Below are 11,882 nucleotides of genomic sequence, written 5' to 3'. Positions count from 1 at the left end.
TCCGTGGAATCGCACTCGGGACCTTTTGTGCTCTCCTCATAAAGCGATCCCTTAATATTTGTCAAAATTTGTCGAAATTTGTAATGCCTCTAGTAGCGACAGTGCAATTTTGTAGTTCAAAGTACAAATTTTGAAGTGGAAAACTTTGAGGTATAGGGAAGGGTTCTCTGAGTTGGTTTTATTGTAAATCATTCTTTACATTCGTATAGAGTGAAGAATTGTGCATATTTTGGCACAAAGAAAAATATTTTAGCTTGATTATTAGTATTTTTTGTATATGTTTGAAAACACCGTATTTAACACGGAGCATATGAGGGAAAACGGGGTGTACCTAATAAAGTGAACGATACCGTAGCGCCATGGGGGTTAATCCTACGACAACTTCATGTGTATAAAAAATGTAGATCATTATTAGATCTACTCAGGAAAAAAAAGAAAAAAAAATCCAGCCAAAACCTTTCGAGAGTTATTGCACTTTTTCTAAGATATGTATTGCCATAAGAATGCACTGAAAAAAGAGGGGGTTTACCTTATAGCTTGGTGGGTACTGTAATCAGTTATCGTCTCCAGTGATTCGACATTTTCTTTCTTCGCGCAAGTTTTCCCGGCGGCACACCGCAGCGTCATTATGGAGGAGATGAGTTCGGCGGCCACCAGCCGATGGAATAACATGAACGTGAACAACGAACTCGTCGTTAATAACGGCGGATGTTTATATCGAGAGCGTCATATCCGTTCATCATCTAATCCGCTACCCGCGTGTAGCTTCTTACTTTACGGCCGCCTGCCATACTCTTCGACTTCATCGGTATCGGAGGTAAAAAATAAATTCATTTTCTTTATTCACCTTCCATTAAATTTTTTTTTTTAACCAGAAAGGCCGGGTCTAAGGGTAATTTTATGTAAGATGCGAATTTTATTTTGTAATTTTTTTTTTCCTTCTCGATCGTGACGGGAATGACTAGTCTAAAAAAATTTGAATTCGATATTTAAACTCGAGCTCAAGGCGTTCATCCATAATTTTTCTATTTTTTTCGGATTGATCATTTCTCGCGCAATAGTTCGAAATGGGCGGCACCCCAGTTTGGTGTGTTACTGTCTCGTCGAGAGAAGTCAATTTACCTTTACAATCCCCCGACATGCGTTAAACGGAAATACAAATTTAGAAAAAGATATTTAAAAAAAACTTTTTTGGGAGTGATTTTTTATACATTCATCGAATTGGCCATGATTGATGATTTTCTCACCCGTGGGGCAACCAATCAAAGATCCGTTTCCATCCGTTTCCATCCGCTGCGGATGTGGAAGTGGCTTTCCTCGACATCGAATAAAAGAAATTGAAATTTTCGACTTCCTCATTTTGTCCAGGAGCCGCGAAAATAATAACCCGTCAATTTTAAAAATTATTTTGAATTTCCTTTAGGGTAATTCGCTGACAGTGGCGGCGTTGGTGCGTAGCCGTAAATTGCGGTCGCACGCCACGACGGCGTTCGTCCTGAATCTGGCGGGCTCCGACCTCCTCTTCTGCGCCACTGCGCCTTCAATCTGCCGCTGACAGCCTCGCGCTACATCTACGAGTCGTGGATCCTGGGCTACACGCTCTGCCGTCTCGTTCCATTCTTGTTCAACGGAAATGTGGCATCCTCTCTCTCCAGCATTGTTCTCATCACCATCAATCGGTATGCACCTAATTGTCCTGTCTGTCCAGCAGCAGCCGGCTGTTGGTCTCTATAATATCCCAGAGGATTTAATTTTTATTAAAGGCCGGCCATTCATTTGTTCCCAAAGGTATATTCTGATAGCTTCGCCGTCTTGGTACGACAAGATCTACCTGCGCCCGCTGATCGTCTTGATGATCCTTGGCTCGTGGCTCTTCAGCTTCCTGATGATGATGCCTCCGCTGCTGGGCATCTAGGGCGACCTGGGCCTCAATCCCGCCACTTTCTCCTGCACCATCTTGCCCGGCGAGAACGGCAAGTCGCCGAAAAAGTTCTTCGCTTTCGGATTCCTCATCACCTGTGTGACCGTCATCGTCTCCTACACTTGCATCTTCATCAAAGTAAAACAGTCCAGATGCAACGTCATGGCCCACAGGTAATTGGTTTTTGCCAGGGTTTTTTTAATTTCGGCGGGATTTTAAAAATTGGTTAAATTGAATTTAGCCCCGGAACGAGAATTGGCAACAACAGATTGGAAGAGCATCGCATCAGGCCAATGTTCCGGTGATGAAATCGGTGAAAAAGCCGGGCAAGAAGAGCACGTCGGAGAAGCACCTGAAACGGGATTACCTGCGACTAAGCCCGCATGATGCTCATCATCCTTTGCTGCTGCCTTTTCTGCTTCATGCCACTCATGGTGGTCAACGTGGCCGACGACAAGGTTCGTGTGAACAAATAATCAAGGGATTTTATTTCATTTCAGTTCTTCCATATAGAAAAAGACAAAATTGCCCGTCATTCACGTGATGTCCTTTCGTGTTTTCCAACGTTGTTCCAAACGGCAGAACCGGTCGGCCTACACCGAATTCGAACCCAGTGTACATATGCGTTGTTCTCTCTTTAATTTTTTAGATGTAGAACATAATGGGAATTTTTGTTTTTTAAATATTTTTGCCGATTTTTGCACGATTTTTGGACTCGACTTTTTTTTTAACAATTTTTTTTTTGCTCGCACTAAAAACGTGCCATAGTGGGAGGAAGAAAGAAAGAGAAAGGCGTATTTGTTTTTTGAAAAAATATTAAAAAATAATTACGGCTTGTGCCGGTAACGCTCACCGAACAGAGGGCGAGCGAGGAATTTTTAACAATACGAGGATTCCGAAACCCCTGCTTTGTTGAACTGGAAAGCGTCGTTATACTTATACATTTAAGGGCAAAATAACGAGACTTATTGCAATTCCCATGTTTTCACGGATAAATTATAATTTATCCAAATTCATCCGTCAAAAAATCTATAGAAAATATTCCGCCGCGCTAGACCGGCCTTCATTAAGTCAAAGTTTCATAGCTCAATCGTGTGCACTATTTGGACTGTGTATAGTTGTATACTTTAGTCGTTCGTACCTCGTACCCAGAGGGGTACATATTGACGTTAGATTTATTGCATATATTTTTCCTATACTTTTTGCAGGAAATTGCCAACTGTGTCGTTGAGTATTAAACTTTCTCAATGCGTCTTTTTCTGAGTCATAGAAATATACATTTCTGCTTCAGTTTCTTTTAAAACAGTTATGCATTTATTCATGCCCTTCCCGTATCCTGAAATGGTCTAATCAGACTTTTTTCTATCCTATGCAAAAAAAAGAGACATAAAAGATGAAATATGTTGTTCATGTTCTAAAAAAAATTTTGTGAATCAACTCGAATTTTATCAACTAGGAAAAGACTAGAAAATGCTCAAATGTTTTTAATTAGTTGTAATAATTAAAATCCAGAGGAACACTGTGTACTTCCTCATCAATTAAGGGACGCAATATACTCCACCCGTGTTTCCTCGTAACAGTGATAGAATAGAAATCGTCGAATAATAACTTGTACGGGTCTTCTTAAAATGTATCCATTTTTCATTGGAAACTAAAAATAAGAAAACTTAAACGAATGTTCGGTTGCTAAAAGAGATTGTGGGTGGTAACCGCGGTGGTAACAGGCACGTTTACGTCGTTAGCAATTAATTTGAAACAACATTTTAAAAATAATGCATTACGGAAATTTTAAACAGCAAAAATTCTAAAAAAGAGATATTTTGAAAAATTCAGTTCTTTGCGAAATGAAACAAAACGTTATTTTATCTGTCATTTCATGCATAGGCCGAAATTCATTGGTTATTTTCCTTCCTAAACCAATTGGTTTTAGTGACTTATGCATTTTACCGAATGGTGCCTGCCATTTGATTGAAACGACGTTTCTCGTCGAACATCATTACAAATCAATAACTACTGAGAATCCCTCCCTATTTACTTTCCTTTATAATCATCCGTAGTCGTGGATTGCTGAAAGGCTTAATTATATCAATCTCATAATATAATGGAATATTCATATATCCCGACCGGTTTCTCATTGGTGTTCAGAAGGATATCTTGTGAATTACGGAGCTTAATTTTATGGATTTCAGTAGGAAAAAAAAGTACTACAATGAACATTCTCACAGTGATCTCACTGGAAAATTAGAAAATTACTGTGAAATTCCTGGAGTGATTTTATGTATGCAGAATCTGTTGTGACAAGAAATCTTGGAATTGAGAGTACAGATTACAAAACAAACAGTGAGAAAACATGAAATCATGCTGATGAAAATTTTATAAACATTGATGCCATTTGAGTAGGTTGCAAATTGTGTCCATTCACCAAAATCGTTTGAGGCGAGTCAACTCGTACGCAAGGAAAGTCGATAACCTAAGACAACAAGAATGTGTCAAAACACGAATCCATAGGTAAAGAAAAGCATGTTATATATTGCAACTTACTTCGCCCTTAAAGGAAATGTGTATAGTATGCATTTGAGGGTCTGGAATTAGGAGAGAGTCTCCGATTGTCAAGCCATAGTCTTGTGATAATCTATAAATCGTCGCAATAGCAGCAAAATCTTGCTTATCGGATATACAACACGCCCTAGGAAATTACAATAAAAATTATTCTACTAATAATTATAACTAAAAATATAAGTAATTTTACAAAGGACTTCCTCCGTCATAGGACACCGATGCGATAACTTTAGCCACAATATATTTCCCTTTATTAGCGCCAACCACCAAGTCCTGAAGGCAAGCGCGTTTAAAAGTAGAATTTGTTCTATAGAGACCAAAATCTTTGGAACTGATACTCTGTTTTTAAGCAATCAATAATAAGCATTACATAAAAATTAATTTAAATCGCGTAATGAAAAACCTTCAATAAGCTATTCAATTTTCTTGGCTTTAATTTTCCTTTTAAAGTCACCATTTCCTTCACATTTAACAGAAATTGCAACGTGAATTCATATTTCGACTTGGAGAGTTCCCAGTCAGGTTCAAATTTCTGAGAGCGTTCTAGATTTTCCAAAGCTTCTTGATATTTTTCATCATGAAATAAGGCCTTTAAATAAATAGAAAACTCAACAGATAAAGTACAGTACTTAAAGAACTTTTTTTTAATTTAAAATTCCCACCATAGCTTTATTAAAACAAAGATCAGCAGTATTGAAGTTTCTTTGTTTAACTTCATATTTTTCTGCTTGACCATAGGCAGCTAGTGCTTTGTGGATGTACCCATCTATATTTAATTTTAATTTAAGATGATTAAAATGTAATTAGATAATTAAGATTAATATTATTTAGCTTTCAACATACCACTGTGGGTGCTGTAAAAAGCTACAGAAAAATATGCATTTCCTAGAATGAGCCAGCTTTTCCCATCAGTTGGATCTAACTGTACAGCTTCTTTAGCCAAACTAAGTCCTTCAAACAACAGTTTTTTTCTCTCTTCTGAATCGGTAACTTTCAGTTGTCGTAAAACTATCGATAAATTCCGTAACGAAACTTTATTGCGGAGCTTTAAAAGATTTTCAGAAAAAGAATTTAATTAACATTGTAGAAGGTAGGCTATATCTGATAACATGTTAGCTTACCTTTTCTAGAGCACATGAAAAACAGTTTTTAGCTGATAATGTGTCACCACCTTTCCAGAAGCATTCACCTTTAATTTGAAACATAATTATGTAATTACACAATTATATCTAATCCAAAATGTAGTATCATCTGAGGAAGTTATTCATAAATATAGTTAAAACAACCCACCCAACTCATTCCAAGCCTCAACATAGGATGGATTAAGTTTCACTGCTGAACTCAAATAGTTTTGAGCTTCTAAATCATAATGGGGCATAACATTGTGAGCCCTTCCTAACAAATACTGGAAGACTGATGGGTGAGTGCTGGATGGCACATCTAGAATTTGTTAGTAAATCTACTATTAAATATGTAAATTTAATTTGTACAGCAATATTTCACCATTAACAAGACAAGTAGATTTTATTTTTTCAACCATTGCCAGCATTTCCTTTTTTACAAGATCCCATTTTTGATCTTGGGAGGATTCCGATGATGATGAATCGTAATAATGATCCCTCAAATAATAAAGCTTTTCAACTTCCTCCTGTATGTTAAAAGATAACTAATTTATTACACAAAAACAGAAAATATACGAACCGATTGCAGACAAGGGACCTACATGCAACGAAGTAATAATCTCAGGCATCTCTGGAATTTCACTAATACTGCTATGTTTCTTTAGATCTCCGAACTTTCATTGTTTTACAATGCCTCTTTCACAAATATTGCTTGTTTAGTGTTTACTAGATAGAATTACTCTTTCATATTGTGTATGGCCTGGTAACTAAAGCTAGTTTCGCAGACTACTCGCGTCGGTCGTCGGTGTGGTGGACGGTGGTGTGGTCTTTAGTGATGGCTGGCACCGCTAGGTGTAATGCTCTACTCTACTGGACTACTGCACTACAAACGCTACTGGTATACGGGCTAGTTACGCTACGTTATTTATCTGGCCTTGCCTTTTCATTTGTCCTTGAGCGATAGGTAAAGCCAATTTACGGAACTTCGTCTACCTAATAACCAACTCCACAAGTAATCACTGATGGAGTTAATTTGTTTTGTTAGTCAAATTTGATTTTAGAAAAACATCGATGGCATTTCAATGTCAATTGTCCGACACTTTCACAGAGGATTTACGTTCTTCTAATGTTCCTCGTAGGGCAGACTTCAGACCTTAGTTCATGATCTGTTTGTTTGTTCTCAACATCATAAGATAGTCAACATGAGTGTAAAATCCCAGTCTTGTGGGTTAACGAGTTCTAAACTCAAAAAAGCAACCGCCTCAAAAATTTCTGAGTAATATAATTTCACATTTGTGCCTATTGTATTTCTTACATGTGTTATTTTTAATGTTTGTAGTGATGGACTAGAAGAGGAGGTGGATGAGAAAGGAGTCATAAAAAGGTAAATGTTGTAATTTGCTCAAGCTATTCATCGAGTTGTGAAAAAACCTGTTACATTAAATTAATTCGATTTTTAACAATTGATAGGAAATCAAGGAATTTAAGTGAGAAGAAACGAAGAGACCAGTTCAACATACTTATCAATGAGCTATGTTCTATGGTTTGCACTGGGAAAAGGAAAATGGATAAATCAACTATTTTAAAATCTGCAATATCATTTATTCGGAATCATAATCGTAAGTACAACTTTTATTGTTAGTAAATTTTGAAATACATGTAGAAATTTTATTAATGGTTGGTTTACATAGAAGTTACAATGCAGTCACATTGCCAAGAATCTGTTCAAGAAGATTGGAAACCATCTTTCTTGTCCAATGAAGAATTTACACATTTAATGCTAGAAGTACATCCATAAATTAATAACTCCTTCATTTCTATCTATATTGTAAAAGTTTTCATATAATTAGGCACTTGATGAATTTATAATTGTGTTTTCATCAACTGGGAAGATTTTGTATGTGTCTGAAAACATCACTTGCCTCTTGGGGCACACACCTGTAAGTTATTAAATGCATAAATTTCTGAGGGTTTCACAATTTTTATGCGTATATCCTTGCAGAGCGATTTGATAGGCTCTTCCCTTTCGGATCTGGTTTGGGAAGAAGAAAGAATTGTGGTAGAATCTTTGCTAGGTTCATGGGGTGCTGATCATGAGAGCAGTCAAGTAACGGGGAATAAGGGTAATTTCTATATTGTTTGGATACACAAATTTACGTTTAATTTAATTCTTCATTTTCAGAAAATCACATAAGCTTGAGTTGCCACCTTCGCCGCGGGAATTTAAGCGACGCTAATTTCGAGAGTTCCAACTATGAGCTCGTATTCTTTTCTGGTTACTACCGCGTTCAAGGAAACCCTGACAGTTTGTTAAAAAAATATTTTGTTCCTAATCCTAAAATTGGTATTACATTTGTTCTGTATTGTTTATAGTATCTTCGGTGTCCCGTGTGTCGTCTTCATGGGGAGATGATAGCAAGGAGAGCACGAATTTCGGCGATGCATTGTCTCAGTACAATGGGTATGTTTCTTTATTTTCTTGAGGTCGTAATTTCTCTTGCAATTCTTGACATTTATTAATATTATTATTTTTAGCTTGGTTTTTGTAGCGAGTGCTCGTTTGCAAACTCCTCAGCTTTCGGTGGAAATGTCGATTGTAGACGTTTCCAAGAGTGAATTTACGTCCAGACACAGCCTAGAATGGAAATTTCTATTCCTCGATCATCGGTAACGTGAAGAAGAAAATGCAACTGTTATGAATGAACGCGCAATTATTTATTGCTTTTATTTTAACAGAGGGCCTCCAATCATAGGTTATCTTCCTTTTGAAGTACTCGGGACATCGGGTTACGATTATTATCACGTCGACGATCTCGAGAAAGTTTCTACTTGTCATGAAGCTTGTACGTATGACTTTAAACACGATTTGAGTTTTCAGTCTCGACTGCCTGTGAGCGCAATTTAGAAAGCTGGCATCTTTATAAGGGAAACGGCTATGTTATATTATATCAAATTACTTTTATATGATGTATTTTTGTCTGCATAGAAACGAAATCGAAACTGGAAATTTCATTAGGTCAGACGTGTGGCTTGAAAATGTATTTTGACATAATTTTTAAACATTTTGAGAATGTTTGGGTTTAGGACCGGAAAAAAAGAGAAAGAATATGTTATTTTTATACTGGTTAAAACCTGTTTTGTTTCTGTTTGCCTTACCTGAATCGCATAATTTGGTCTATTCGCGTTATGGAGTGCCAACAGCTGTTGTTTGTGTCAAATAGCCTTTTAAAATTAGTTGAATGGTTTGGGAACTAAAAAATTGTAATGAAGGACGATCAGGAGGGGGGAAAGGTTCGCCTATGACAAACTTTGAATTAATTGATCGAATCTGTTGATAAAATGTTTTTACTTGCAGAGTAAGGAAATTTTGTTAAAACTTAAAAAATTAATACGTTAACTAGAAAATTACTGGGAAAATAGACTAAGCTGAAACCTTTGTGTGTGACCTTGCTCTTTGTGTGTGCAAAATTCTTCATCGTCATTCCATTGAATTTTTCTAGCCAAATTTTTTCTCGTTCAGTGGATTTTAATCTTCTTTTATATTTTTTTAGTGATGCAAAAGGGTGAAGTTACTTCGTGCTGTTACCGTTTTTTGACGAAAGGCCAACAGTGGATTTGGTTGCAAACAAAATACTATATCACATACCATCAATGGTATTCAAAACCAGAATTTATAGTATGCTCACACAGAGTTATAAGGTATTTTTCTATTTGTATTTTTCAAGCATTTTATTCATTAAACATCTTTTTTCATTAGTTACAATGAAGTTACTGGTCATCCGCTAAAAATAGAAAGTGGGGAATCATGTGATCAAGTTCCTGGAACACCGAACACGCCCACATCTAAACAGCTGAAATCTGAATACAAATCAGGTTTAAGCCACGGGAAAAATGCGAAAACTGATGATAGAAATGTCCTTCAAGATGATAGTAACAGAAATCAAAAAAGAAATGTGATTGCGAATCAATCGGTATTCATTTTTTATTTATTTAAGAAAGCAACCCATTTAAATTAATGATTTTTGAAAGCAGAATCGGGATCGTATGAAAAATAACAAGCAGAACTACCACCATAATGTGCGACAACATCAGCCGAACTCCTCTACGAGGTGAAGTTCTAGCGTGATTTATACAGATAATTTTAGAAGCTCTTGTGTTTAACGTTAGTTTTGTACTATACAGTGATACTCAACCACCTGAGAGCCCAAGTGGAGAATCAGTCATGCTGAGGCCACCACCCTTGCCTACTACTGAATCCATGCCACAACATTCACGTCATCCATCAGGATCTTCTCGTGTCGGAACTGCTTTATCAGATACTGGATCCATTTCTAGTTCGGGTTCGTTTCAATCTGCAGCTTCCATGCAGTCTGACCAGTCTATGCATTCAATACATAGTCATAACTCCATGCAATCTGTCCATGGCCAACAAACTCAGCAAGCAACACCGACTTTTCGTTCAAGTAACCAATCTTGTTCAGGTAATGAGAAAGAATGGGAAATACTATTTTATCTTGACGAAATTCGTCTAAGTTCTCCAATCTTTACTTAATCACTGTTAATCTTAATAGTGCATAGCTGTGTCAATACGAATCATCAGCACCAAAATAAGCAACCACAACCTCAATTTGGTAACCAGCATAGCTTTACTTCTGCAAATAATATGCAAATGAGGAATACAGGTCAACTTGTTTATACTCAATCAAGGTAGATCAAAATTGTTTCTTGTAGATGATTTAGAAGATTTTACGGTTCATGTTTTGTAGAGGTGGAGAGGTACACTCAAATCTCTCTCCGTCGACTCCTGTTTCTACATCTTCAATATCAAACACCGGCCATAGATTTCTGCAACCGCGCGTTAATAGTGGATCTTCTGTGCGGCGTACGTTTCCCTCCGGAACCAGCCCTACACCTGTCCCTACTTCCAATTCTGCGTCGAGCAGTGGTGCGTCTTTTACTTACCAATCAGTTTCAATTGGAATGGAAGGCTCGGGAGTCGCTTTACCTGTCCAGAGAATCATAGAAGGTTTGCCTGTAGTAACTTTACCTGGAATCGTTGCTCATGAGGTAAAATGGTTAAAAAATTTTGGGTGGTAAACTTATAAACGATTCGCCTAACTATGATTTATTACAAGCCAATCATTATGACGGCTGGTCAAAGAGAATTCCATGAGCGTTTGAGAATTAAGCATCTGGAAATCCAGAAATCAATCCTGGCTCAACAAGAAGAATTACGGCGTGTTGAAACAGAACTTTTGCTAGCACAGTATGGAGCTTGGGGACCTACAGTTCTTAAGGTAGAAAAAATATTTATTATCTTATCTTAGTGTTTGTTTTTAATATTTTTTAAAATTCTGATTTCGTATTAATTCTTTTAGATGACGGTTCCTTATGCGGAAACCGACGGAACGGCTTCTGCTACCCAGCCAACTGTTCTGAGTACCGGTGGATTAGTTACTTGTCTTACTACAGAAAATTCCATATCTTTAGGCCAACCGTCTTCGTCTCAGGTTGGTAATTCGAGTGCAGGATCCATGACATTTTCTCCTGGAACTCCTATTCTTGTTCAAAGTCCTCCTGAACTGCATACCCGTAGTCCAGAAAGAGATTTTCTCTCACATGAAATTCAAATATTACTTGCTCAGAGCTTGCTACAAGACAATCCCACGTCTATTGAATACCTTCCATAACATTTAGTCTCGTCAGCATCAGGGCCAATCAAAAGATTTCATTATTAGTGGTTTCGGGCGTCGGGTTTGAATTCATATAGCGTTGAGCAATCAGTACCTATTGACAATCATATGTTTTAGTTCGTTTTCGAAGCGAGGGAAAACATTTGTGGAAGTTATACGTCCGACAAACAGAGCGATACTTAGAATGGAATTTTTGATTTACAGTGCCATATTGCTGTACTGTGTTGAATTTTTTATATTGCTTATATGTGTGGATTAACCTACCAAATTTGTTTCTTTTCATTTGAAATGAAATGTTAGGCATAAATTCTTCGTCTGTCTAGGTGTACTAAATGTTTTTTGAATAGTAGCGAAGGCAAAGTCTTCACCATCTACACCTTAAACGTGTGTATTGCAGCACGTGGGAACATCACTGTGTCCATATTTACAAATGTGAAATTTAAGTTACAAAGATTTTTTAAGACAGATTCACACAGGAGCTTTATCAAGAGGAATCACTTCATTGATTTATGGTAGCCTACATTTATCTGTACATATTATATTGACAATGAAAGAATATATATTGATTGTTCTTAATTTTTTAAAAAA

The 11,882-nt window shown here is 36.9% G+C and overlaps 2 protein-coding genes across 3 annotated transcripts; one reads left to right on the top strand and one right to left on the bottom strand.

The window, feature by feature from the left end:
* Nucleotides 1-4,181: 4,181 nt before the first annotated feature.
* On the bottom strand, nucleotides 4,182-6,417 carry LOC124209677 (tetratricopeptide repeat protein 5-like). The gene is made up of 10 exons (XM_046607776.1): nucleotides 6,204-6,417; nucleotides 5,984-6,128; nucleotides 5,771-5,920; nucleotides 5,602-5,669; nucleotides 5,324-5,525; nucleotides 5,143-5,246; nucleotides 4,884-5,069; nucleotides 4,671-4,819; nucleotides 4,463-4,607; nucleotides 4,182-4,391 (listed from the first exon to the last, which is right to left on the bottom strand). The coding sequence occupies exons 1-10, from the start codon at nucleotides 6,228-6,230 to the stop codon at nucleotides 4,278-4,280; spliced, it is 1,290 nt and encodes a 429-aa protein (XP_046463732.1). The 5' UTR covers nucleotides 6,231-6,417; the 3' UTR covers nucleotides 4,182-4,277.
* Nucleotides 6,418-6,446: 29 nt separating this feature from the next.
* LOC124209675 (circadian locomoter output cycles protein kaput-like) lies at nucleotides 6,447-11,872 on the top strand. 2 transcript variants are annotated; one of them, XM_046607775.1, is made up of 19 exons: nucleotides 6,447-6,565; nucleotides 6,647-6,877; nucleotides 6,941-6,985; nucleotides 7,072-7,220; nucleotides 7,293-7,387; nucleotides 7,452-7,541; nucleotides 7,604-7,724; nucleotides 7,784-7,906; nucleotides 7,975-8,062; nucleotides 8,137-8,268; nucleotides 8,338-8,444; nucleotides 9,153-9,300; nucleotides 9,359-9,572; nucleotides 9,634-9,710; nucleotides 9,784-10,082; nucleotides 10,173-10,308; nucleotides 10,368-10,668; nucleotides 10,737-10,898; nucleotides 10,980-11,872. In XM_046607775.1, the coding sequence occupies exons 2-19, from the start codon at nucleotides 6,804-6,806 to the stop codon at nucleotides 11,289-11,291; spliced, it is 2,673 nt and encodes an 890-aa protein (XP_046463731.1). In that variant the 5' UTR covers nucleotides 6,447-6,565; nucleotides 6,647-6,803; the 3' UTR covers nucleotides 11,292-11,872. The 2 variants fall into 2 exon arrangements, with proteins under 2 accessions (XP_046463731.1, XP_046463730.1); XM_046607774.1 differs by having other exon boundaries at nucleotides 6,501-6,877.
* The last annotated feature ends 10 nt before the right edge of the window (nucleotides 11,873-11,882 follow it).

Source organism: Daphnia pulex, chromosome 12 (assembly GCF_021134715.1).
Source record: "Daphnia pulex isolate KAP4 chromosome 12, ASM2113471v1".
In the NCBI taxonomy this organism is placed as follows: domain Eukaryota; kingdom Metazoa; phylum Arthropoda; class Branchiopoda; order Diplostraca; family Daphniidae; genus Daphnia; species Daphnia pulex.
This window is presented reverse-complemented; position numbering and strand designations above follow the sequence as displayed.